This window comes from Esox lucius, chromosome 5 (assembly GCF_011004845.1).
Source record: "Esox lucius isolate fEsoLuc1 chromosome 5, fEsoLuc1.pri, whole genome shotgun sequence".
Classification (NCBI taxonomy): Eukaryota; Metazoa; Chordata; class Actinopteri; order Esociformes; family Esocidae; genus Esox; species Esox lucius.
The window spans coordinates 13,282,063-13,309,413 of record NC_047573.1 but is presented as its reverse complement, the minus strand read 5'-3'; the positions used below and the strand labels follow the sequence as shown (position 1 = coordinate 13,309,413).

At 42.9% G+C, this 27,351-nt stretch overlaps 1 protein-coding gene across 25 annotated transcripts in view; it reads right to left on the bottom strand.

The window, feature by feature from the left end:
* The window catches only part of nrxn1a (neurexin 1a), a 64,838-nt gene that overhangs the window by 7,563 nt on the left and 29,924 nt on the right, over positions 1 to 27,351 (bottom strand). For 8 of the 25 annotated variants that reach the window (XM_029119885.2, XM_029119887.2, XM_029119892.2 and 5 more), the window contains 18 exons: positions 25,387 to 25,458; positions 21,800 to 22,024; positions 21,008 to 21,173; positions 20,691 to 20,821; positions 20,396 to 20,580; positions 19,291 to 19,358; positions 17,427 to 17,630; positions 14,314 to 14,340; positions 10,848 to 10,970; positions 10,450 to 10,599; positions 10,044 to 10,275; positions 8,265 to 8,455; positions 7,989 to 8,186; positions 6,877 to 6,996; positions 6,601 to 6,782; positions 6,024 to 6,195; positions 4,956 to 5,045; positions 3,492 to 3,805 (listed from right to left, as the gene is read on the bottom strand). In XM_029119885.2, coding sequence (XP_028975718.1) covers positions 3,492 to 3,805; positions 4,956 to 5,045; positions 6,024 to 6,195; positions 6,601 to 6,782; positions 6,877 to 6,996; positions 7,989 to 8,186; positions 8,265 to 8,455; positions 10,044 to 10,275; positions 10,450 to 10,599; positions 10,848 to 10,970; positions 14,314 to 14,340; positions 17,427 to 17,630; positions 19,291 to 19,358; positions 20,396 to 20,580; positions 20,691 to 20,821; positions 21,008 to 21,173; positions 21,800 to 22,024; positions 25,387 to 25,458 — 2,850 coding nt within the window. The remainder of the gene's footprint in view (positions 1 to 3,491; positions 3,806 to 4,955; positions 5,046 to 6,023; positions 6,196 to 6,600; positions 6,783 to 6,876; positions 6,997 to 7,988; positions 8,187 to 8,264; positions 8,456 to 10,043; positions 10,276 to 10,449; positions 10,600 to 10,847; positions 10,971 to 14,313; positions 14,341 to 17,426; positions 17,631 to 19,290; positions 19,359 to 20,395; positions 20,581 to 20,690; positions 20,822 to 21,007; positions 21,174 to 21,799; positions 22,025 to 25,386; positions 25,459 to 27,351) is intronic. The other 17 variants (XM_029119893.2, XM_029119894.2, XM_029119896.2 and 14 more) reach the window with 8 other exon arrangements.

Genomic DNA, 27,351 nt, shown 5'->3' with positions numbered 1-27,351 from the left:
GACTGCATAGGAAAGGAGCTCACTGAACTCAGAACTGCAGAAACACAGTCACACACACACACACACACACACACACACACGCGCGCGCGCGCGCGCGCGCGTCCCGCATACACACACAAACGCATGCATCACATATACACATGCACAACTCATACACACATTTGCACACACGTACGCACCAAATATACACATACACACCAGATGCAAAAAGTGCACACTGTCACAAATGGTGTGGTTTCACTGGTGCTCCATCTGATGCAACGGACTGTAACTAAGTAACGTCTTATAAGGAACAGACACATACGTGTGTCTTTAGACTTTAGCAGACTGGTTGCTAGGTAACCCCAGCAGCTGATCAGTGTTTCTGATTAAAATACATACTCATTGCAACACACACACACACACACAACCGTCTTGTGGACCCCAGGAAGGCTAGGTGCTGCATGTCTAATTGCTAGTGGATCCTTATAAACTAAATACACACACATGCAGGCATACACATGTGCACACACACAAAGCTTAAATTCTTTCTGACCTAGTTCCCGTCTTGGGATATTAACTTATCTGCACTGCTTCTTAAAAAAGCAGTAACACTCACCAAGTGTGTGTGAGTGTGTGTGTGCGTATATATATATATATATATATATATATATATATATTTATGTGTAAGGAATAAGGCACAAGTGGGTGTGGTATATGGCCAATATACCACAGCTAAGAGCTGTTTTTAGGCATTCCGCAATGCATCCTGCCTGGGAACAGCACTGAGCTGTGATATATCAGCCATATATCACACCCTTGTGCCTTATTTACATATACCACCGCTATCAGCCAATCAGTTTATAGTATTCAATCCTCCCGGGTTAAAAATAAACCAGGTGCTTTCTGTCCTGAATGCTGATTGGCTGACAGCCATATACCACAAGTATGTCTCCTCTCATTGTGTTAGTAACAGTTTATATTAGCAGAAGGAATCTCTGCATTTTTTGTTATATTGTCAATATTTCATGGCTAAGCGTTGTGTCCAGATGCCCCGCGTGTCGTACCTAAGAACAGTTCTTAGCTGTGGTATAAAAAATCCACCCACTCATCTATCTAGCTATCCATCCATCAAGCCAACCAGCTCTTCAATCTAGATCTACCGCTCTTCCATCTATATCTAATATTGATGCTGGAGGCTTTGCTTGCAGCTCTGCATTCCATTATTTATGTCTGAGACAGCTGGCAGCCTATACACAGGGGAGCTATACACTACGGAGCAGCAAGAGAGAGAGGGAGAGAGAGGGAAAGAGAGGGAGGGAGAGGGAGATGGTTCTCTATCACCATGGCAACTCACATCATTTAATTTTAAAGTGCAGCAGACTATTTCATAACCCAGACTCCCTCTCCTCACACAAAAACAGAAGCGTGTTAATCATATCCTCTGACTAGTCAAAACATATAAGCATATGTCAGAAAAGGTCATAACCTGTCCCAAAAGCTAATAGGAGAATATCACAGGTTCAGGTTTATAGTATCAGTTATTTGTAATTCTAGGTTATTAATGGCTTAGTTAGACTGTTTATCCCTACATAGTTTTAATACATAATATCTGTGTGTCACGCCCTGATTGGTTTGACCTGTTGTCTCCCCCCCCCCACCAGGTGTCTCCCATGTTCCCGTTACCTCTTGTCTATTTATGCCTGTGTTTCCTGTTCGCCCACTGCCAGTTCGTGTTGTCTTTTCATGCGTTTCCAGCATTTACTCCCATGTTACCTGTCTCCTGTTACCCGTTCTCTGTTCTGCCTTCCCAGTTACCAAACCCCTGCTGTCCCTGACCCTGATCCTGCCTGCCCCCTGTGCTTCTGCCTTGTGGACCACCTCGTTACGACCTTTGCCTGTCCCCGACCTCTGACCAGCCAAATCCTCTGTACCTCTAGTGTTCCGATTCGTTTTCTGACCTTCCACACCCACAGCCCTGTCACTGGGAAGTAGCTAGGTAAGGCAGTTCATCCCTACATAGTTTTAATATATAATATCTATGAGGTAGCTAGGTAAGGCTGTTTCCCCACATAGATGCATTATATAATATCTATGAAATAGCTAGGTAAGGCACTTCATCCCTACATAGATTGAATTTATAATATATATGAGGTAGCTAGGTAAGGCAGTTAATCCCTACATAGATTTAATTTATAATATCTATGAGCTACCTAGGTAAGGCCGTTTATCCCTACATAGATTGAATTTATAATATATATGAGATAGCTAGGTAAGGCAGTTCATCCCTACATAGATTTAATTTATAATATATATGAGGTAGCTAGGTAAGGCAGTTCATCCCTACATAGATTGAATTTATAATATATATGAGGTAGCTAGGTAAGGCAGTTCATCCCTACATAGATTTAATTTATAATATATATGAGATATCTAGGTAAGGCAGTTTATCCCTACATAGATTGAATTTATAATATATATGAGATAGCTAGGTAAGGCAGTTCATCCCTACATAGATTTAATATATAATATATATGAGGTAGCTAGGTAAGGCTGTTTCCCCACATAGATGTATTATATAATATCTATGAAATAGCTAGGTAAGGCACTTCATCCCTACATAGATTGAATTTATAATATATATGAGGTAGCTAGGTAAGGCAGTTAATCCCTACATAGATTTAATTTATAATATCTATGAGCTACCTAGGTAAGGCCGTTTATCCCTACATAGATTGAATTTATAATATATATGAGATAGCTAGGTAAGGCAGTTCATCCCTACATAGATTTAATTTATAATATATATGAGGTAGCTAGGTAAGGCAGTTCATCCCTACATAGATTTAATTTATAATATATATATGAGGTAGCTAGGTAAGGCAGTTCATCCCTACATAGATTTAATTTATAATATATATGAGGTAGCTAGGTAAGGCAGTTCATCCCTACATAGATTGAATTTATAATATATATGAGATAGCTAGGTAAGGCAGTTCATCCCTACATAGATTGAATTTATAATATATATGAGCTACCTAGGTAAGGCAGTTCATCCCTACATAGATTGAATTTATAATATATATGAGCTAGCTAGGTAAGGCTGTTTATCCCTACATAGATTTAATTTATAATATATATGAGGTAGCTAGGTAAGGCAGTTCATCCCTACATAGATTTAATTTATAATATATATGAGGTAGCTAGGTAAGGCAGTTCATCCCTACATAGATTTAATTTATAATATATATGAGGTAGCTAGGTAAGGCTGTTTATCCCTACATAGATTGAATTTATAATATATATGAGGTAGCTAGGTAAGGCAGTTCATCCCTACATAGATTTAATTTATAATATATGAGGTAGCTAGGTAAGGCAGTTCATCCCTACATAGATTGAATTTATAATATCTATGAGCTACCTAGGTAAGGCAGTTCATCCCTACATAGATTTAATTTATAATATCTATGAGCTACCTAGGTAAGGCAGTTCATCCCTACATAGTTTTTTACCTGCTGTGTGGTTCCTCCTCCTTGCTTTCTGTTAGTAGCGGTTGTCGTTGTGATGTCGCCAGCATTGGCGACTGGATCTGATCGGTTGCCCCCGGCAGCCGCACTGGATTGGGGCGTGATGGAGGAGGAGGGCATGTCTCCGACCAATCGTGTACTGCCCTCTAGACGGATGTGGGCATGTCCCTCGGCGGCCATGTTAAGTATCTTCAGTCCATTGTAGTAGAGACCGGCCATCTGACCCTGAAACGGACCCGCGCCCTGTCCTCCACCCACCGTCACAGTTGTCTGGCTGTTGAAGATGGTCAGCTGGCGACCTGGACACGCACGCACACACACACACACACACACACAAAGAACACACAAACACGCACACATAGGAGTCGTCGGTGTGGTGATAATATGCACGTTAAGCGGGATGTTAGCATGCTGTAAGCATGTGGTTGGCGTGTTGAAAGCTTGACGTGGGACAAGATGGGCAGTGTGTTCTGGTTAATTAGGTCCTATTACCTGCATTCAACGCTTTAAAGCTTTGTCATCAAATTGTCCCCTTTTCTTCTTATGTCAGATGGTCTTACACAATCCCCTGACATTTACTTTCATTTTTGGTCAAATCCTTATTTCTGTAAAAGGCTTAAAATAAAGGTTAAAATCTAGGTTATGTGACATGAATACTAAACCATAACACAGGGCCTTAGACTTGATGAAAGGATGAGATGTACTGCGGAATGAGAAGAGACTGGGAGAAGAGAAGGATGAAAGCAAGAGTAGAATGAAAGAGATGAGACAGAGAGATGGTTGCTGTATAGATACATTAGGAGCGAGTCAGCACGTAGATCAGACAGATTAAATGATTTCCCTCAAATATAGTTATTACAACCCTAAGAAGTCTAACGAAGCATTATGAAGCCCTACAAAGCTTTATGAAGCATGCACAGATCACAGCTCTGTTTCTGGTCACTGTTAAAGGGACTTCAGGCATTTAAAGGAGCTCTACTGAAGTTTAAGAGGTCAATTTTAAATCAAACAGTTCATTTAACATCTCTCAGGTCTTCATGTAATATCTGATTATGAACTTTACTTTGACAATACAGATTATGTTCAACATTGATATATGCTTTAGTGAATCATTTAAATGTTTACAATTGGAGAAACAACATTATGACAGAATCTTAATAAAGTACATTTTATCTTTACTAGTTTCACATTTATTCTGATTAATCTTCCCATTGTCCCTTTAACCTGGTATTAGTAACCTCTCTATCTTCAGTTTACAGTAAATTACCGTATTACAGAACAGTACAGTTACACTACAGTTTTCACAGTCTTACACACTAACAGCTAATATGACGTTTAAACTTAGTTATGAATTTATAATTTTAAGTGTTAGTTGATAGTCACAGTTTCAACTTGCTTCAGATTGACTTTTAAACTGAAAGTTTTAAGTAATTTTAATGATGTTTTTACCTTTGTCGAGTAGCCAATCGTCAACTACTCGACCGAGCCGATAGGGGATTCTCTGTCTAGCGATGGCCAGGCGCTCGTTATCAATGTTGCCTTTAATTTAAAGATGAAAACACAGTAATTACGCACATCAAAACCTGGCACAGGAGCTGGACAACAAAATAAACAGCCATGAAGAGAAAGTCAAAGTCCCAACAAAGGTTCTGTTAGCCAGTCGGAACAATGTTCCTGTGTCATTGACTTGAATATTAGTTCAGGAGCAGCAACCAGCGAGTGGACATTGACTTTCTATAAATGGGCTTTTGATTTAAAGAGACATTTAAACAGTTAATTAACATCTGACAGACAGGAGACATCTCATCTGACTGGGTTTAGAGAGTTTGATAAAACAACAGAATAATGATAAGGAATGAGTGTTAAAGCTAACAGATCACCCATAATAGTGTTTAACCTTTTAGCTAATAGGCTATCTAAATAACTCCTGAAAATATACGATTCTACTTTAATATAAAAACAACAATATATGTATATATATATATATATATATATCCATTGTTTAAAACCCAAGGCTAAAATATACAATCAGTTATTCTCTCTGTCTCCGCCCAGTTTAGTTATACATTTACTCAGAAAATGAATGTTTTATTGTGTTGCTGTTGAGCCAAATGCCCAAATGACTATTATTTTCTTTTAATGTTTTTTTTAAAGTAAAAAACACAACTGCTACCTGTATTAAATGTTAACATTGTTAATTTACGTGATACACTATTTAACATAGCAACATAAATGATCAATCATGTCAGTACAGAATCCCTGGAGTCAACAGAGAAAGAGTTACTACATATTTCTTTTTTAGGTTTAAACACGACAATTACATGATAACATACACATTTTTAATCTTCAGCAGGTCAGACCACAAGTTGTAATACGATGTTAAGATAACATTAGAACAGCAACATGACAACATCCTTATGTTAATACTGAGGGAAACAGTTAGGATGTATAGTCATTTCCTTTTATTCAGAAAACACCGGCTGTGACCGACATGTGCTGGCAGTGGGCCCTCCCTACCTGAAGGGTAGCGCTCTATCACTGGTAGATCGTCCAGCTGCAGGGTTGCGTTGCCTCCACTGCGGGTAAAGCGAACTATGTGGTACTTCCCATCATTAACGAATTTAGCAGTCTCTTCGATGTTGATGTCATCCGTTCCCACGTTAAACACTACCCTAATATTCCCCTTATCCTGGCGAGAGAGTAACGAAGACAGAGAGCGATAAGTAGATGAGGAGAGAGAGAGACAGCAAGAGACAGAGAGAAAGAAAGACAGTGATTGATATATATATATACACACAAACACATATGAATATATATATATATATATATATATTTATATATATATATATATATATTTATATATATATATATATATATATATATATATATATATATATATATATATATATATATATATAGATATATATATATATATATATATATATATATATAGAGAGAGAGAGAGAGAGAGAGAGAGAGAGAGAGAAGGAAGGATTAGGGTTACAGTTGGTAGCATAGCGGTGTGTTTGTGCAGGACATTTTGCAGTTCCACCGTCATCCAGTTGAGCCCGGTGTTAAACAGTGTAGTCCTTACTATCTGTAGCTGGAGGTAGTCCCCCAATCCTGAGGCGCTGTCAACTCGTAGCAGCGTAGCGTGTTTCTGCTGTGTGCTGAAGCCCAACGCCAACCGGTCCGCCCGTGTGCTGGGGCGCTCATTAGGAGGCCAGGTGTACACGATCACGCCGCCATCGCGACCGAATATATACGTGGTCCCCGCTGTGGGTTACACATTTGCATTGCTTGTATGAAAGGAGACCGAATGAAATGGACCGTAGTACCGGTGTCAGTAGTGGACAGGAGTAGGACCCACCGTCATTGCAGAGTGGTCCTCCGAACGATGTCATACTGCAGTCACAGCTAAATCCCTCCCACTGTTGTAAACACACGCCCTGATTTGAGCATGAATCCTCCTGACAGGTAGTACTGGGACCTGGAGAGACAAACCCTTTAGCATCTCAAACGACAAATTCTTTAGCTTCTGGTTGGCTACTGTCAACCAGAGGTTGCTGAAAATAAAATAATCGGTGAAGGTTTTTAAAAAAATCTCTGGTCAGACGGACCAAAGAAAAAACATGATTTCATATTTTAGTCAGTCATTCCTGAGTGGATCATCACTGAAAATGAATAGCACATTGGATTGTTGAATTGGTACTCCAATTCACTGTACATCCAGTAGCTGTCCATTAGCCTGGCCAGTCCTACGTCAGATCCAGAGAGGTGGGTGGGGTTAGAATCATGCTTCCAAGTAATAAAGGTGAAGGGTGTGTGGTTTAACTAACAAAGTGTCACTAAAGGGATCTCACTATATATACTTACACCAAACACACCCACACACGCATATATATACATACACACACACACACACATGCACCTGTAAGTGGAACTGAGGTGGCTCGCGTGTTGAGTGGCTTTGCCTGACACCTGAACAAGTGTTAACTCCTTGAGCTTAACTTTAGCACCATGAGCCAACACAGTCTTGAGGTGTGCAGGAGAACCCAGCTGATCACAATCGCACACACAAACACAAACACGCACACACAAAGCCATATACCTTGCAAGTCAGCTTTCATCAATGCAACTTTTGTCAGCCAAAAACAAAAACAAAACAATGACAAGCAAATAATGTTAGATGGTTAGTAAAAACAAAGCCCAGAGATGTCTGCGATAAAAATTACTAAAACAGAGACAGAGTAAAACAAATGAAACAAAAAAAGAGACAGGGAGCAAGAGAGTGAGACAAAGAAAAAGAGACAAAGAGAAAAGAGAAAGCCAGGTGCAGAAGCAAGGATGATAATCTCCAACATAAGAAAACCTAGCTGTTAGCAGGAGCAAGAGTGAAGAAATTAGTAAAAAAGAATCTATGACAGGCAATGGTATGGGTGGAGTACTTGTTAGTTTGTCTCATGGTGTTTGGGTTTGTACCTGAGTGTGTGTGTGTGTGTGTACCTTCACAGCCCCTCTCCACCTGTCCAGTAGTAGCTAAAGCGTCGGCCAGTAGGTCGGGTAGACGCCCGTTGAGGTCAACCGTTGCTAGGCAACCCTGGAAGCCTTCGCGGGAGTGAACAAGCTTGGGAAGGTCCCGGTACATCTCTTTAGCCACGCCCCCTACGTACAGGTCACCTATAGGAACGCAGCAGCACTAAATTTGCAGCTCCCCGCACCAGTGCAGTATGTGCAGTGTGTACGGACGTCTGCTACCTTTGAGATCCAGGTTCTTGGCTCCCATAGTGGTCTGAGTGGTGACCTTGGTGTCTATCTTAACGGTGTGCAGGTTGTTGGTATCTCTGGATATGAGCACGTTGTGCCAGTGGTTGTCATTCAGTGGAGAGTTGGAGTTTCCTTTGATCAGATGAGCGCCGTTCCCCAGGTCCGAGACATAATGGAGGTAGCTGGGGAGGAATTCGGATTATATAATTATATTACTGCTCATCAATGCGAAGATAGTAGACAGATGACTTAATCCCCTGTTATTAGTAGCCTCTGTTTGCTTAGTAGCTATAAGCGGTTAACAATCCTATACAGTATTGTATCAGTAGACAATCTGCTCGTTATACTGCTGGTACTTAGCTAGTTAGCTGTCCTCTGTGGTACTACCGTAGACCTGTTGTATATCTAGTAGCTGTTGGTAGTTCATTGGTTGACTGTCCTCTGTGGTACTACCGAAACCTGTTGTATATCTAGTAGCTGTTGGTAGTTAATTGGTTGACTGTCCTCTGTGGTACTACCGAAACCTGTTGTATATCTAGTAGCTGTTGGTAGTTAATTGGTTGACTGTCCTCTGTGGTACTACCGTAAACCTGTTGTATATCTAGTAGCTGTTGGTAGTTAATTGGTTGGCTGTCCTCTGTGGTACTACCGTAAACCTGTTGTATATCTAGTAGCTGTTGGTAGTTAATTGGTTGGCTGTCCTCTGTGGTACTACCGTAAACCTGTTGTATATCTAGTAGCTGTTGGTAGTTAATTGGTTGGCTGTCCTCTGTGGTACTACCGAAACCTGTTGTATATCTAGTAGCTGTTGGTAGTTAATTGGTTGGCTGTCCTCTGTGGTACTACCGTAAACCTGTTGTATATCTAGTAGCTGTTGGTAGTTAATTGGTTGGCTGTCCTCTGTGGTACTACCGTAAACCTGTTGTATATCTAGTTGCTGTTGGTAGTTAATTGGTTGGCTGTCCTCTGTGGTACTACCGTAAACCTGTTGTATATCTAGTAGCTGTTGGTAGTTAATTGGTTGGCTGTCCTCTGTGGTACTACCGTAAACCTGTTGTATATCTAGTAGCTGTTGGTAGTTAATTGGTTGGCTGTCCTCTGTGGTACTACCGTAAACCTGTTGTATATCTAGTAGCTGTTGGTAGTTAATTGGTTGGCTGTCCTCTGTGGTACTACCGTAAACCTGTTGTATATCTAGTAGCTGTTGGTAGTTAATTGGTTGGCTGTCTTCTGTGGTACTACCGTAAACCTGTTGTATATCTAGTAGCTGTTGGTAGTTAATTGGTTGGCTGTCCTCTGTGGTACTACCGTAAACCTGTTGTATATCTAGTAGCTGTTGGTAGTTAATTGGTTGGCTGTCCTCTGTGGTACTACCGTAAACCTGTTGTATATCTAGTAGCTGTTGGTAGTTAATTGGTTGGCTGTCCTCTGTGGTACTACCGTAAACCTGTTGTATATCTAGTAGCTGTTGGTAGTTAATTGGTTGGCTGTCCTCTGTGGTACTACCGTAAACCTGTTGTATATCTAGTAGCTGTTGGTAGTTAATTGGTTGGCTGTCCTCTGTGGTACTACCGTAAACCTGTTGTATATCTAGTAGCTGTTGGTAGTTAATTGGTTGGCTGTCCTCTGCGGTACTACCGTAAACCTGTTGTATATCTAGTAGCTGTTGGTAGTTAATTGGTTGGCTGTCCTCTGCGGTTTGACATGTGTTCGGTGGATAACATAGTACCAACAGAAAGTTATTTGAATATACAAGTAATCATCCCGTACCCTTTGACCAGCTCCACCACTATGAAGTCATTTCCGTCTCCACTGTTGTAGAGAATCAGGCCATCAGGTGAGGTGGTTTTGAACTGGAGAAACAGGTGCATGGAGTAGTAGGCCTGGAGTGTGGGCAGGGTCACATAACTCGACCGCGACCTGAACGTAACCGGGTCCGCCACGATGCTCTTGTAGCCAATCACAGCGTTCAGCTCGCAGTAGTCGATATCACCGTTCTTACCTAGGATCCAAAGGACCAAGGATGAGTCGTGTGTTTCTAACCTGGCAGCCAGGTCTATAGTGCGTGCTGTCAAGTAAGGCGTGTGTATGAACCTGGGTCGATCGGCAAGGACCCAGCAGTGTGTGGGTACTGAGTGTCGTACAGTGTGTGTGAGTGTCAGCTGAGTGTTCTTACAGAGGTCTATGTAGGGCATGCCGTTCAGGGTGAGGCCCTGAAGATGCCCTATGAAGTTGGAGGGCACAGCGGGCATGAAGCGCTTCTCCGTCACAATGCCCGTCTCCACATTGTGGAACTCCAGCTGGGTGTGGTCGCCTGCCATCTGACCTGGAGGGGTTGGTGGGCAGGCAGGCAGGTTAGTAGACTGTGGTCAAATGCATTCAAAACAGCTTTTGTAGGATGGATTCAGCTTGGCCAGTGTGGATGATGAGTGGAATCTGCATGTTCGGGACCATTTTGTTGGTTACATTGCAAAAGGTCTTGGATACGTTCGAGCCAGGTCTACATGTTTGAGGTCAATGGTTAGAGTTAGGATGAAAAGGTCAGGGGTGAAGTGGCAGGGGTTGGATTGTTACCTTCTACAGGCTGCAGGTCGTCAACGGTGAGTTTGAGGCTCTTCCCACGACGCACCACTCTGACCGTGTGCCACTCATTATCATTCAGCCCCACCCCCGAAAAGATGGTCTCGGGACCTTTACCTACACACACTCCAGGTAGTTAATACACACTCACGTACCTGTGCACAAACACACACACCTGTACACGCCCACACGCTGCAGGGTTAGCCGTGCACACACACAAGCACACAGGTGGGCAGTCACATGCGCGCACACACACACGTACGCACGCAGGCACACACACGTATACACTCTCTACCAGTCTCCAGTCTCCTATCAGTGCTCTACCCAATTTAACCACATGGTGGCATTAGATACTCAGACCCACAGCTAGAGGGGCTAGACCTAGAGGGGCTAGACCTAGAGGGGCTAGACCTAGAGGGGCTAGACCTAGAGGGGCTAGACCTAGAGGTTGGATACATCAGGAAGAATACTGTCCACCCATCTCTCTCTTTCATTCTGCCCTTCTCTCATTCCCTTTCTGTTAATCCATCTTCTGTCTTTCAAATAGTGTGTGTGTATTTAGGGGGGGGGGGGGTGGGGTGCTGATGACCTATAGGAGTAATGTGAAGGCAAGAGGTAAACAGCCTGACAGATTCTGCTGTGGGAAATGTCAGCATCATGACACACTCACAAAACACACACACAACACACACACACACACAACGACAGACAGACACGCAGACAGAACGACGCTTTGACGTGTGCGATGTGGTCGTGTATGTGTGTGTGAGACGAGCATGTGTGTACATGTTTGTATGTGTGTGTGTGTGAGACGCGCATGTGTGTACATGTTTGTATACGTGTGTGTAAGACGTGTATGGGTGTACATGTTTGTATGCGTGTGTGTGAGATGTGTGTGTGAGAGGTGTATGTGTGTACATGTTTGTATGCGTGTGTGTGAGACATGCGTGTGTACATGTTTGTATGTGTGTACATGCTTGTATGTGTGTGTGAGACATGTGTGTGTACATGTTTGTATGTGTGTACATGTTTGTATGTGTGTGTGTGAGACATGTGTGTGTACATGTTTGTATGTGTGTACATGTTTGTATGTGTGTGTGAGATGTGTATGTGTGTACATGTTTGTATGTGTGTACATGTTTGTATGTGTGTGTGAGACGTGTGTGTACATGCTTGTATGTGTGTACATGTTTGTATGTGTGTACATGTTTGTATGTGTGTGTGAGATGTGTATGTGTGTACATGTTTGTATGTGTGTACATGCTTGTATGTGTGTGTGAGATGTGTGACTCGTTTTCCGGAGAGGACAGAGGGCTCCCCTGAGGAGTCTCAGCTGGGCCTTGGGCATGAACATCTCCTGTCACCATGGATCACTGCCTGACAGTGTGTGTATGGGTGTGTGTGTGTGGGTCTATGGGTGTGTGTGTATGGGTGAATGTGTGTGTGTGTGTGTGTGGGTGTTTGTGTATGGGTGTGTGTGTGTGTGTGTATGGGTGAGTGTGTGTGTGTGTGTGGGTGTGTGTGTGTAGGTGTGTGTGTGTGTATGGGTGTGTGTGTGACTGCACACTGACGGGGTGAATGGGCTCATGTGAGAATAAGGCAGTGATCCATGTCAACCTGAGAACAACACACAACATAGGATGTGGTCATGGAAGAGCGGCTGATTGCAGAAGCCAGTCTATTGATGGAGCGTGTTCTCTCTGGTGAAATGTCTCCAGACCAGGGGACCACACAGCAATAACCTGAGTGTTAGTGGACCACTCTCCGCTGATAGTTTGGTGTAAAGCGGAGTATTTGAATGGGGCAACATCCACTGCTAAAACATAGTTTATAGTCAAGTTTATATTCACTAGATCAATAACAGCTACAGTGCATACCGAGACAGGAAATCAGCAATATGCAACGGCAGAGACACACACGTCACAGTTTTAGGACTCTGCAGACAAAATGACGGTTACTCTGAGCTGTAGCTGCGCTTGGTCTAGCATAAGCCAGAACAGTCTAGCAAAAAAGAGAGTTATTTTCTCTGATGGATTTATCATTTATTACTCAACAAAAAACATTTTAAAATAAAAAAACACTTTTTTAATCACGGAGAGATGCAATCATTTCTATTTTAGAAAGAGGAACTTGAGATTCCAGAATAGTCATGGTAAGTCACTCATAAGATGCAGCACAGGTAAATCTCATCGGTTCAATGAAAAGTATCATCATAATTATTTTACAGTTTACAGAAAGATTAAATCTCATAGTAAGTCTCCTACTGTTTGAATGTGCATTTCGAACTATGTTGAGGTAAAAATGGAAGCTTGAGGTTTGCATGGACGACAACCACAGAAGCTCCTCATGGGGTCACATTTTACACATACCAACTGAAAGGGTGTGTGAAAAAAATCCTCTGCTGGCACCAATTAAAATTAGATTGTCTTGGGAAATGTTGTTCACTCTCTTAAACACCCTGAATGTTTTCTCAATAGCTGGGAATTGTGTTTAAAAAGTCTGAAAAAACATGGTTTGGCGATACGGTTTTCAATGATGAAAACCAAACAGAATTTGTGGGCAGGGCATTTTATTAGCATACAGTACTACCCGATAGATGAGTTAGCATATGAGGCAATCGCTATCATTCACAAGCTGAAGTTTGAGTGACTTCTGAGCAAAAATGTAGGCATTATGCTCAATATTCCTTTTTGTTTTGCTCATGTTTAAACTTGGCAACAGGGAACAAATTGCTTCCGTCACCTGGTCCACCTATCCTCCCAACTTCAAGGTTTAATATATAAAAAGCTTTAAAAATTATTATTTACACTGGATTATTAGAAGATTTAAAGGTTTAACTGATTCTAAAAAGCATTCTGTTACACACTGCAGATGGAGATAAGAAAGTAATCTAGGTACTGAACGTTCCCATGGCAACACCTTCTCTATTTGCCAGTACCAGGATGCCGTCATACTCGTCTTCCTTGGTGAAAGGACACATTAAAAACCACATACATACACAGAGCTCAAGTCACGACAACTACATACAAAGCAACTGAAACAGAGGGATGGAGCAAGGAATGGATGAAAGGATGAGAGGGGATACAGTCTTTTGTTTCCAGCGTGAAGGAGAAATAATTACCCAGAAGCCCTAAGAAGCCACAGTCAGACACTGTGACGAAACTATCCACCTCCACACTCCTCTCTGTACATCTCTTTTCCTTTTCCCGTGGCCCTTTCCTCTGTACCTTCAGGTTTCTCCTGTCCCCCCTCACCTTCTTCACTTACACCCCCCCCACCCCAAACATCTCCCTCCCTCCTCACTCTCGCCTTTTTCTCTAAAATGGCTGCCAGGACGAGCAGAGTCCCCAGTAACCCTGGACTCCAGCAGCATCAAACACACAGCCAGGCCCACGTACCATCACACGCACACACACAGTGTGAGACACATTACATGACTGTGAGACGAAGTGTGACTTACTGGTCGTACAGTTAATCCTGATACAGTCTGGAGGGAGAGCAGAGCAGAGGGTTAACGCTGCACACACACAACTCCACGTGCTGGGGACAAACACGCCGACACACTCCATAAAACACACCTTGCCGAAAACGCACTCTCCCCCGCCTCCTGGATATGGGCCAGTAAGACTGGTCGATCACAGAGTAAGCTTTGTCTCTAATTGGCTGAGGGAGAGTGAGAGGCCTCGGCGTAGGCAGCGTTTCATTGGTTCCTCTGGCCAGTGTGACAGCCTCAGTAACCGTAACATCCAGAGCATCAGGACACTGAGGTGGGCGTGGACCCACATTTCTGTCACTTAGCAACAGAGAACCAAACCTTGCCCCTGGTGGAGCAGCGGGTCATGGGAGGTCAGAGGACATGATTCCCATGATGCCTCAGTGTGTCGGGTGTTGTCAACCGCAGCAGAGACGCAGATGCTACAACCAGAGACCAACACACACCCCCGCTTTGTAAGAGTGTGTTTTTATATGAATGTGTATGTGTGTGCATGCTTGTGTGTGAGACAATGTGTGTGTGTGAGACTATGCGTGTGCGTGTGCGTGTGAGTGCATGTTTTGGGGTGCAGTGCTCATCTGGGAGTGAGCAGAGAATGCAGCCTCGGACCTTGAGAAACCCTCTGTTCAACAATACACAGACGGACAATACAAAACAGTGCAACAATAGCATGTAGGTGTGTTTGTGACAAACATCAGATTGGATGTGAACCTAAGAGCTCCAGTCTCAGATGTCTTTATTCTTTTTTACATTCTTTCATTGTACCCCACCTTGCTCCCCTTCCAATCTCGTGATGTCCAATTTGTGGTTTTGCCTCGCCTCGTCGCAGCAACCTCACGACAGGCTTGAGATCGCCGAGGATCAAGACGATGCTTCCTCCAAGCACATCTCGCCAAGACGGTCTGCTTGCCCGACCGGGATGTTTTTGCTGGTACACACGTGCTTGAGGGGAACGTGGTCACCCAGCCAACAACCACGAGTTCGCGCATGCTTGACCTACCATAAGGAGTCGCTAGAGCGCGACGAGACAAGGCAGCACTGACCGACGCCACCCCCCCCACCCCACCCAGAGCTGACAGCAGAGCCAAGCTGGAACCTTGGACACTGCCGGTGTGCCTTGACCAGAATTTGAACACCTGGCCACAGCATTGCAGTTGTGAAGGTCTACAGTATGTTGACACCTTGAGTGTTCTTGTAGTGTATTACTATACATAATCAGAATTCCTCAAAAGTCCCCTTTTTTGTCTAAGATTGCTGAGGGTTAGAATTGGGGGTTAGGTTTAGAGTTAAGTTTAAGTTTAGGAATAGGGATTCTGATGTTACCGTAGATAAAATAGGCTTTTCAATGTATTATCCATTGTACCTGCCCAAAGGTCCTTGTTAGTAGTGCACGGCAAATGTAGGTTCAATCAGTAAGGCTGGTCTGAATGGCTAGCACACTTTAACCTCTAGAGAACAATAACCTCTAGAGAACATTCATCTAGCTCACATTAACCTCTAGAGAACAATAACCTCTAGGTCACATTAACCTCTAGCTTACATTAACCTCTAGAGAACATTCATCTAGCTCACATTAACCTCTAGAGAACATTAATCTAGCTCACATTAACCTCTAGAGAACATTCATCTAGCTCACATTAACCTCTAGAGAACATTCATCTAGCTCACATTAACCTCTAGAGAACATTCATCTAGCTCACATTAACCTCTAGAGAACATTCATCTAGCTCACATTAACCTCTAGAGAACATTCATCTAGTTCACATTGTTTCCAATTTAACAGGCATAGTGAGAATGTGGAAATGGATCAGGGTCATTGTAAATCTGAGGTGGTGAATGATGTCCCTTGACATTGAAATTATGTGAAAATTGTCTTGGTCTTTAAACCACTTTAATAAAAAAAAAGAAAATTGTATGCTACTGATTTATGACTTACCATTATATTATTAGAAAACATAAATACGATGGACTGTTTGCAGTTCAGGTTGGGATAGAGAACCTGAGTCAGACCTCTAGGATGAGGAAATACTCAATGAGATACAACTTCCCAAATACATGTCCAGGTCTAGGTGAGGACAGTGATAGATAGTGAGAGACAGCGGTTTCATTAAACAGAAAATAACATTGTACATCTGCCATTATTATTGTACGGTTGACATGACTTATATTCTGCTTTAGGCCGAGTAATAAGTAATATGTAACTGCAGAGAGAAGTAATACGTAACTTATTGATAATTTATTAATATTTCTGTAACTGCCAACATTAGTGTAGCATAATACACCATCTTAGTTCCTCTAAAATATATAATTGGTGTTAATGTCATTAGTTTTATAACAGCTACTAGTGGCACTTTAGCAACATGCAGAATGTGATTCACCTATTTACCGTACACCCTGAGTACCGAACAATAATGCACAATGTAAATCTTGGCAGGTAACTGTATGTCAGACTTACCCGTGCTCTCTTACTTGCTGTGTTAAAGCAAAAACAAAAACCCTTCACCACCACAAGGTAAGGACCGTCATTGGAACTCCCAGCAGGGGGGTTCGGATGCCAGCTGTCCAGCATAGGGCTACCTGCCATCAAAGCATCTGGCTCTGAGGATCTTCCGGAAAATCTTTAATATACTTTCAGATTGCATTTTGTGCCTGTTGTTCATTCAGTTAAGCCTTGACGTGATTGAACCTACACCGGCAGTGTGAGTGCACCTAGGTTGACAGTGTATATGAGTACCTAGGTTGACAGTGTATGAGTACCTAGGTTGACCGTGTATGAGTACCTAGGTTGACAGTGTATGAGTACCTAGGTTGACAGTGTATGAGTACCTAGGTTGACAGTGTATACGAGTACCAAGGTTGACAGTGTATATGAGTGTAACTAGGTTGACAGTGTATGTGAGTACCTAGGTTGACAGTGTATGAGTACCTAGGTTGACAGTGTATATGAGTACCAAGGTTGACAGTGTATATGAGTGTAACTAGGTTGACAGTGTATGTGAGTACCTAGGTTGACAGTGTATACGAGTACCAAGGTTGACAGTGTATATGAGTGTAACTAGGTTGACAGTATATGTGAGTACCTAGGTTGACAGTGAGGCGGACACGGCCACCATCCAGCTCCAGTCGGAGCGTGTCGGCTGAGTTCCGTGATGTTGTTGCCATGAGAACACCATAGGCCCGTTGGGAGCGGAATCGTAGCGACACGTCCTCTGCTTCGGTGTGCATTGCTACGGGCAACTGAACCTTCATAAACTTACTACCATCATAGGACAGGATAGTTGCATCTGGAGATAGAGGAGGAAGCAGGAGGAGGGAGAAGACAACATGAATGTCTAGACAAGACCAGAAGAGTTCAGTTAAGGCTAGACCAGACAAGACCAGGCCAGTTCAGTTAAGGCTAGACTAGACAAGACCAAACCAGTTCAGTTAAGGCTAGACTAGACCAGACCAGACCAGTTCAGTTAAGGCTAGACTAGACCAGACCAGACCAGTTCAGTTAAGGCTAGACTAGACAAGACCAGACCAGTTCAGTTAAGGCTAGACTAGACAAGACCAGACCAGTTCAGTTAAGGCTAGACTAGACAAGACCAGACCAGTTCAGTTAAGGCTAGACTAGACAAGACCAGACCAGTTCAGTTAAGGCTAGACTAGACAAGACTAGACCAGTTCAGTTAAGGCTAGACTAGACAAGACCAGACCAGTTCAGTTAAGGCTAGACTAGACAAGACCAGACCAGTTCAGTTAAGGCTACTCTAGACCAGACCAGACCAGTGTCTCCGATTTGACTAAAATTCCTGAAAATATTAAATTCAAAGATGCATGTTTTCTGTATGACCGCAGAGAGAAATGGTTCTTTCATTCTTTTATTCTGGCCATAACTTTCTCTTATTCTTCATTCCTCTCCCTCTCCTCCCTATCTCAGTTTCCATGGGAGACCGTTGGAGGCGAAAACAAGAGAACAGGAAGAGAGAGGCCTCATGAATTCTAATGAGCTCAGAGAGCGCGCACTTGTGTGTATGAATAAGTGAGTGAATTTTAGAGGGAACAGAAGAGTGTTCAGTAATGCACGAACGGAGAGAGAAAAAGAGATAAGGAGACAGAGAGAGGACGAGAGAGGAAGAGAGAGGAAGAGCGGTAGAAAAGCTCTTGGCTAAAGAGCAAATAAAAATAGCAAATGAATCCTCATTAACTTGAGGTTAGCCTGTTAGTTCATGATAACATAACTAACACAAATGCTCACCAGAGTCATTTCTGAACAGCTGACAAAAAGAAATTAGAAGATGGCGCTTCACCAAAGCACCTGACTCAGGAAAAAGAGTTAAGGGGAGATGCAGGAGTGATGCTGATGAAAGCACTATGTGTGAACATGTCCTTGTGACAAATGCTATGGAATAAAACGCAAGGAAAAAGAGGAATATCAGGAATAAGAATGAGGGAGGGAGAGAGAGATGGAAAGAGACAAGAGAGAAAAGGGAAGAGGTAGAACCGCAGGTAGAAGGAGTAAACATGGCCAATCATTCTCTCCATCTGTTTCTCCATCTGTCCATCCTTTAATGCACTGAACCACCAGTTACTGAGGCTCCCTCCCTCCCTCTCTCGCTCACACACACACACACACACACACACACTTCCTCACACACTTTTATATTTAATTTAATCTCCCTATAGAGCAAGGATCTGAGGTGTGTGTTTGTTAGAAATTGGCAAGAAAAAGAATAAGCTGCTTCACCATGACAATATGGTCTCTCTGATTCATCTTGTGTTTTATTTTCTCCACCTGTCTCTCACTTCATCTTTCTCTCAGTCAATAACACATTCTCTTCATCCATCACTCACTCCGTCTCCCATAATCTCTCCTTGTCTGTCTATTTCTAGATTTCTTTATGACTGTTCAGAGGCGGACTTAATGACAGTACCCTTCTCCATTCCTCCCTTTCTCCTCACCTCTCTCACAGGCCCGGCCCAGATATCCGGTCCCAGAGCAGTCACATACATATCTGTTCCAGCCCTCCCTGTAAAGGTCAGAGGTTAGGGTTAGAGGTCAGGATTATCCTAGAACAGGGGTATTCATCTTACCCTGTGAGGTCTGGAGCCTGCTGGACTTCTGTTCTACCTCATCATTAATTGCACTCAGCTGGTGTCCCAGGTCTAACTAATTCCCTGATTAGAGGGTTGCAATGAAAAAGTAGAGTGCAACTGGCTTCTAGGTCCAGATTTTAAAACCTCTGTTCTAAAAGCTTGCAGTTTGGCCACTGTATTGCTCTAAATGCAGTCAAAGTCACTTTACTAGCCAGCTAGTGTACTGGTCTCTAATCACAAAATAATGTTTTAACTAGCTAGCTAACAGTTATAGGTTGACTAGCTAGCATAAGCAAAGGTTTCAATTGTCAGATGATGAAAGCTAGCTTTCAAGCTCGTATGCAATTCAATTCAATATTTTGGATTTAAATATATCTCCTACACGCTTACAAGAAAACACAATACACTTATCTGTTATTTAGCAATTGTGATTAATTTTTGTTTTATACAAACGTTCCTGCCTTTAGGTTTGACATTAGTGGAGTCAACTCCCAAATAATCTTGTTTCTTCTACACCTCGCACATTGATCCCAGGAGTTCACCCCCATTTCTTAGATTCAAGATACAATTTAGGGTACAGATCCCTCGACTCCTGACAAGAGTCGCAAGACAAGGTTAATAACCTTGTAATAACGTGAGGGATACACGCTCTGACATTGGCACGCACAAGTCCATCAAATTACCAATCAATCAAAGTGAATCTTAAACACACAACAAAAGAGCACATCGAATGTTTTCTTAATTAAAGCGTCATGCATTGAAAACCTAGCTGTCAGCGTTTAAACAGCGGTTCCAAGCTGTACTCACCATTTTAAAGGTACTACTGACCACTGAGGCAAGTGCTTGTTATTTTTTAGGGAGCACAAAAGTCAACTGAATGTATTTACTGTCACCCCGTCGCTACCGCTACCGCCCACCCAATACGGCCGACCTGACTGGAGCTGGTGGAGGTGCAGTAGTGTAGCAGTACCTGCAGGTGGCACTGTGTTGGCAGGGGTTGGATAGACATTGCTTAGGAGGCTCTCTGGAACAGGAAGGTTTCACCCCGACAGCCCTCTGAGCCTCGGCCAAACGCCGGATGTCCTTGCTCTGACCGTCCACAAACAGGTCTCTGACACAGCCCACGTAGCCGTAGTTCAGCAATGCTGTCCACACCTACAGGAACGGAGAGACGGCCACATTACACACCCTAACAGATTGCACACACACGGGAGCCAACGCATGTACCCACGCATGCAGCCCCGCACACACACGCGCGCACGCACCTCAGTAGGGAAGATGAGTCCTTGGCGGTCCTCTGGTAATCCTCCCAGGTACAAGGTATCATCCAGATCCAGAATCTCACTGTCACCTGGAGCCGTGTAGGCTGTACGCTGGGAGTTCACTGATATAGTACCTACACATCCACAGGCACGCATTGGTTGAAGTTGCTACAGTCAGTTCAGCATGAGAGAGCTAAATGGTTAAAATATGAATGCAAAAGGCTCAGTGTTCCCGCTGCCACCCAACACATGGCAATGTTAAAGAAGATGGCCCTTAATGACCCTGCCTGGTTTAGAAAGGTTAAATCCTAATAAGACACCTGAGCGACCATCTCTCTGGAAGTCAACGTGGTACCATTCTCCGTCATTGACCTTCCTGTCGATGGCCTTGGTCTTGGTGGTTCCTGAGCCCATGTCCAGCAGGAGATACAGGTGACCGTCCAGCATCTCGATGGCAAAGAAATCCACCTGCAACAGTAACGGCAACAACAGAAGAAAAAACACAGTACAATATAAACATCAGCACCAATGGGAATGTAAGACCGGACATAATATTAACATGGTGAGGCACGTGTGGGGTGGGGTCATGGTTTCATGTGTGGTTAATATGTGTGATCTAACATTGACGTGGGGCAAGGTCAAGGGTCAGTAGGTGTGTGTGTGGGGGGGGGGGGTGTTTGTGTGTGTGTCCTTACCTTCACGTTAGGGGATGTGCTTGGTCAGTGTGTGTGTGTGTGTAAGTGTGTGTGTGTCCTTACCTTCACGTTAGAGGATGTGCTTGGTCAGTGTGTGTGTAAGTGTGTGTGTGTGTGTCCTTACCTTCACGTTAGAGGATGTGCTTGGTCAGTGTGTGTGTAAGTGTGTGTGTGTCCTTACCTTCACGGTGGGGGATGTGCTTGGTCAGTGTGTGTGTGAAAATGTGTGTGTGTGTCCTTACCTTCACGGTGGGGGATGTGCTTGGTCAGTGTGTGTGTGTGTGTGTCCTTACCTTCACGGTGGGGGGTGTGCTTGGTCAGTGTGTGTGTGTGTGTGTGTGTGTGTGTGTACTTACCTTCACGGTGGGGGGTGTGCTTGGTCAGTGTGTGTGTGTGTGTGTGTGTGTGTGTCCTTACCTTCACGGTGGGGGGTGTGCGGGGGTCTTTCCTTTGCTGTTGTCGCTGTTTCCCGTGGCTGAAGAGCATCAGTCCATTGGGTTCTGTGGTTCTGAAGTCAAATGAAATGGACCCCGCCTTCTTTGCACTCCACTTGCTCAATGCCACAAATGACTCTGGAGTGTCAAAGGTCACAGGATCCAGGGTGGCCACGCTCTCACACTTAAAGGCCACAACACCACTCACCTGATGGAAGAGATGGTTGTGTTGGGGTTACTTTTTAATTATTTCCTTGTCATTGTTAGGAAATGGAATTTTGCTTTAGGTGGGACATACTTTGAAGACTAATGAGTATGAATTTATGGGAAGGTCATAGCTATTCCTCAGCAAATCAAAGTAGGCAAAGGAATCTAGAATATAAATCCCCAGGTCTTTCCATCGCTCAATGGCATTATCGATATAAGAATGGGCAAAAGAGGGGTTTCTTGATATCAGAAACAGGAATAACATCGTTTAGGAGCAGGGAGGTTGTGAAGGTACGTGACTGCATGCACGTTAGAGGAACAGAAATACCATAATGATTTGGTAGAGCATGTCCTGCCTCCATTTGGACCCACACAGGTATTTTCTACCCATAATTTGATTCTATAAACCCAGATTATTGGGTTGAGGAATGAATCCAGTTAATTATAAAATAATTGGGTACTTATATTGGGATTCTGGAACAGATAAATAACTTGTGAGAAGAAAACCACTTTAATGGGATTAACTCTTCCTATCAGTGTTATCAGACGGGTTCTCCAAAATGTTAGATCACCCATCAGATAGGGGACATTTGCTTCTAATAGGAAAGAATATTGTTTCGTAATTTTAGTCCCCAGGTAGGTAATTTGTCTGGGAATTTCTTAAATGGGAGATATTCCGACCAAGAGGACTTTTACATCCATTCGGGCACAAACTTGCTCTTATTCCAATTGAATCTGTATCCAGAGACGATACGTCTGTAGGACTGCAAATTGGTACGGCACTTCTACTTGATCAAAGGCTTTATGAGATGCGATTTCCACATTAGGTAACCTCAGAAAGTACATTATATTTAATAGAAGCCTGAGATTGAAAAACAAGTTCCTGAAGCCAATCTTGTCTGAGGTTGACTAGTTTGCCCTTCAAAGCCTTTGCTAATATCTTTTAATCTGTGTTGAGCTGAGTAATCGGCCTGTCTTGCTTTCAGATTCCTTGCCCATTTATGAATAACTTTAATAATGGCCTCACTCAAATTAGGTGGCCATGTACCCTCATAACTGGATCGCAAACATTTTGTAGGTTTCTTGTAAAAAAACCACAGTGGAAACCATGTTAAGATGTTTTTCATAGTTCAGACATATTAGCATTTAGGAAACCAGAATCATCTTGGTTCAGGTAGGTTTCCTTTAAATTAATACTCCTCTGCATGATTAAATGAGTAGCATCAGCTTTAGACATATATAAGGGATTAATAAATCTGACTGAATCTATAATTAGTTAATCTGTCAATGTCCCTGCGAGAAGAGAGTAGTTCCCTACTCACAGATTGGACCCTGTGGATCATGTGGTCACTCAACTGTTTTCAACTGTCGGGCAAATAACTTTGGTTGGTCAACAAACAATATTTTTGTTTATCTCCAGTGTTTTCATGATTTTGTAGGTGAAATTGTTTTTCCAGTTCCATTGCTTTGCTTTACTTGGTTTCCAGGGAGGCTATGATGCAATCCCTAAGATAAGCTTTAAGTGTTTCCCATGGTGTAGATAGGGAGATCTCTGCGGTCTTGATTATTTTAAAGAAAATAGTGATTTTGGCTTTCAAATATTGAAAGAACACCTGTTCTTTGAAGAGTTTGGGGATACAGGTCCTCACTGATCACTAATTTGGCCAAATGTCAAAATGAGTGTAGTGTATGGCCTTAAAGGATGTGTAGTGGATGTGTAATGTATGGCCTTAAAGCATCATGGGACTCCTGGAACACACAGCCCAGGGGACCAACACCTTCAGAAAGTGGTGGAGATGGGTTAGGCGACAAAGGAGATTGTATTGGAAAATCCTGGGGTAAGAGACATTTTCCATTGATTCAGATACAGTTGTGCTCAAATGTTTGCCTACCCCTTGGAGAATTGGTAATATATGTACCATATGTAAAGAAAACATGAGTGAGCAGGAAAAACACGTCCATTTCTTATGGGATTCACATTCAACTGGAGGTCATAAAAGAATGGCACAATCATAAAACAAAACAAAGAATAAAATGAACTGACCCCTGTTCAGTAGTCTGCATACCCTTAGTTCTTAATACTGTGTATTGTCCCCTTTAGCATCAATGACAGCGAGCAGTCTTTTGTAATAGTTGTCTATGAGGCCCCGAATTCTTGCAGGTGGTATAGATGCTCATTCATCTTGGCAAAATGCCTCCAGGTTATGCAAAGTCTTTGGTCATCTTGCATGAACCGCACATTTGAGATCTCCCCAGAGTGGCTCAACGATATTAAGGTCAGGAGACTGTGATGGCCACTCCAGAACCTTCACCTTCTCTGCTGTAACCACTGGAGGGTCAACTTGGCCTTGTGCTTAGGGTCATTGTCGTGCTGGAAAGTCCAAGAGCGTCCCATGTGCAGCTTTCGTGCAGAAAAATGCTAATTTACTGCCAGTACTTTCTGATTACATGCTGCATTCTTCTTGACATCAATTTTCACAAGATTCCTGTGCCTTTAGAGCTCACACACACCCAAAACATCAGTGAGTCACCACCATACTTCACAGTGGGGATGGTTTTCTGTTCACTATAGGCCTTGTTGACCCCTCTCCAAACATAGCGCTTATGGTTGTGACCATAAAGCTCAATTTTAGTCTCGTCATTCCAAATGACAGTGTGCCAGAAGCCGTGAGGCGTGTCAAGGACATATTGTAACCAGGATTTTTTGTGGCATTGGTGCAGTAAAGGCTTCTTTCTGGCAACTCATTTTTGTTCAAGTTTCATCGTAAACTTTTGATCAGGGCCATTTGGGTGATTTCTGCTATCATTATGATTTAAAAAGGAGATAATAAATGGCTTCATATGATCACTATCCTTAAATAAAATAGTTTTTTGGCATGATCAGTCATATTTTCAACATCAATGCCACATTTTTTACAATTTCGGCCAAGGTATGCAAACTTATGAGCGCAACATTATGACAATTATTCTTACATTATTAAGTCTGGAGCGTCTCTTTATGATCAAAAGTTTCAGCGTTCAGTATCTTGTCGTATCTCTCCAGATCAGCGCACTTCTCCAATGTCACCCATCCCTTCAAGATCAGAATTTCTTTTTCATGTTTAACCGAATACGTTGACTGAGAAGACACTGTCATAGACGGCAACAGCTGGAGGGGATTGAACAACCAATTGTTCAACTTGCTGCCTCCCGGATTTAGTCTGGCAACCTTTCAGTTACTGGTCAGATACTCTAACTGCTTGGCTACCTGTGGTCCCTTGCTAGGCACTGGCTGTGGAAAGAAAAGGGCCTCTACTGTACACAGAATAGACATAGTAATGGGATGAAGGTTTAGGATGGGATTGGAGAACCATCATGTCTTACCTTCATCTTTGCATCTCCTTGCTTAGCCAGCCGAGACAGCTCCAAACGCACGTCATTGTTCTTGTACACCACCTATGTGTCAGGGTTTAAAGGTCAGGGATCAGGGAGGTAATGGAGTGACAGCAACAGTGCAAATCAATAGTCTGATATCACCGGTTTCTGGTCCAAATCAAATCAGTCACAGTAATATCATTTTTTTATCAATTGGCAACAGCGTATTTGTAAATCTGCATTAATACAAAATGTTAATACTAATTTTTTCGACAAAACATGTAAAGTTCAATCTGTTAACATTTTCAACCCTACCAATGGTTTTCGGTTGTGTAAAACAACAAACGTGCCATCTAAAGTGAATGGACCAGATCAGGTCCCAGAGTTACATCCAACAGTGGGTTATTATTTCTACCTGTCAAATGACAGCCAAGCACAGATCAACATGTAATCAGAATAAGACCCTCAATATCCATTGGAAAGCAGCATCAAGCTCTTAACCATGGCCATTCATTATACTTTTTCAACATGTATTGCATTTCTAGACCACAAGCTCTGGTGGTTTGTGGAGGAAGGACCACACAACAGTCGTCCCACCATGTCGAACAAACAAATATTCTGTCAACATTTTTTCTTTTTCTTTCCATCAGCCTGTTTTTTGTGGTATGTGGTAACTGGTCAGAGGTGAAAGCAAAGCTGCAGGTAGAACTATCATGTTGTTTCCATGCCAGTCTGGATTAAAGGGAGGAGAATAGGAAACAACAAGAAAAACATATGACATGCAGCCCAAGGCCTCTGTACACATGGGTTCAATACAGACCCGTTGTCTCTTTCCCTCTTCTCAAAGAATGTGAGCAGTATATTAAGATGACTGCAACATTCCACAGACACAAGCTTGTATTATACCTGTAGTTCTTTTTGGGGACCAACATTTGTTCCCATACACAAAAATACTATTTTGCCCAACATCCTCTTAAGTTAAACTCTGGACCTTGAAGCAAGTTCCACTCAGTTATTTCATGGCAACCCTCTAATCCTGGACATATTTAGACCTGAAACACCAGCTGGAGGCAATTAATGAGGTACAACAAAAGAACAGCAGGTTGTACGGTAAGGTATGGTAAGAGTTGAAATCGCACACTCTGACCCTATTCTAAACCTAACCCCAAAACACAATTCCTTTATTTTTTTTTAGCCTCATTTTGTAATGAAGACCTGCTTCATCGCAGAAACATCGACTCGGGACAGTGGATGTTTAGATATGTTTCTTCTGAAGCCCTATCCAATGTTCTGAAGCCCTATGGTTCTTGTCACACTACTCACTCAACTAGGGAGTAGTCATTGGAATCTTTACGTGCCACAAGGAACGCACTGTCTGGACTTTCACCCTGACTGAGCTCACAGGAGCCCAATACACCATAAGGAGTTTCAAGAGCGCAACGAGGCAAGGCAGCCAGACTGAATGACTAAACCCCAAACCCAAACCGGCCAAGTGCAATACCCTCTGCAGAACCGCTGGACTGATCCGCAAACAAGACACCAACCCTGATCTCCCAATGACACGGCTAACTCTCCAGTGTCTTACTGGAAGGCTGCCCTTATCAGGGGACCCCCTCAAAATACGATTCCTAACCCTAACCATAACCCTAACCCTAACTCCCCAGTGTCTTACTGGAAGGCTGCCCTTATCAGGGGACCCCTCAAAATACGATTCCTAACCCTAAAACTAACCTTAACTCCTAACCCTAAATCTAACCTTAACTCCTAACCCTAAATATAACATTACACTAACCCAAAACGGTAATTTTTACCAGACCAGCAGAATGGCCTAAGTTTGCTAGATGTCCTAGGTTCGCTATATTTATCGGGGTTATTATACTTGTGAAGACATCTGGACCTGACCAGTATCGTAATAAATTCACACACACACACGCACGCACACGCACAAACACACAAACCTTCTGCTTTCATACA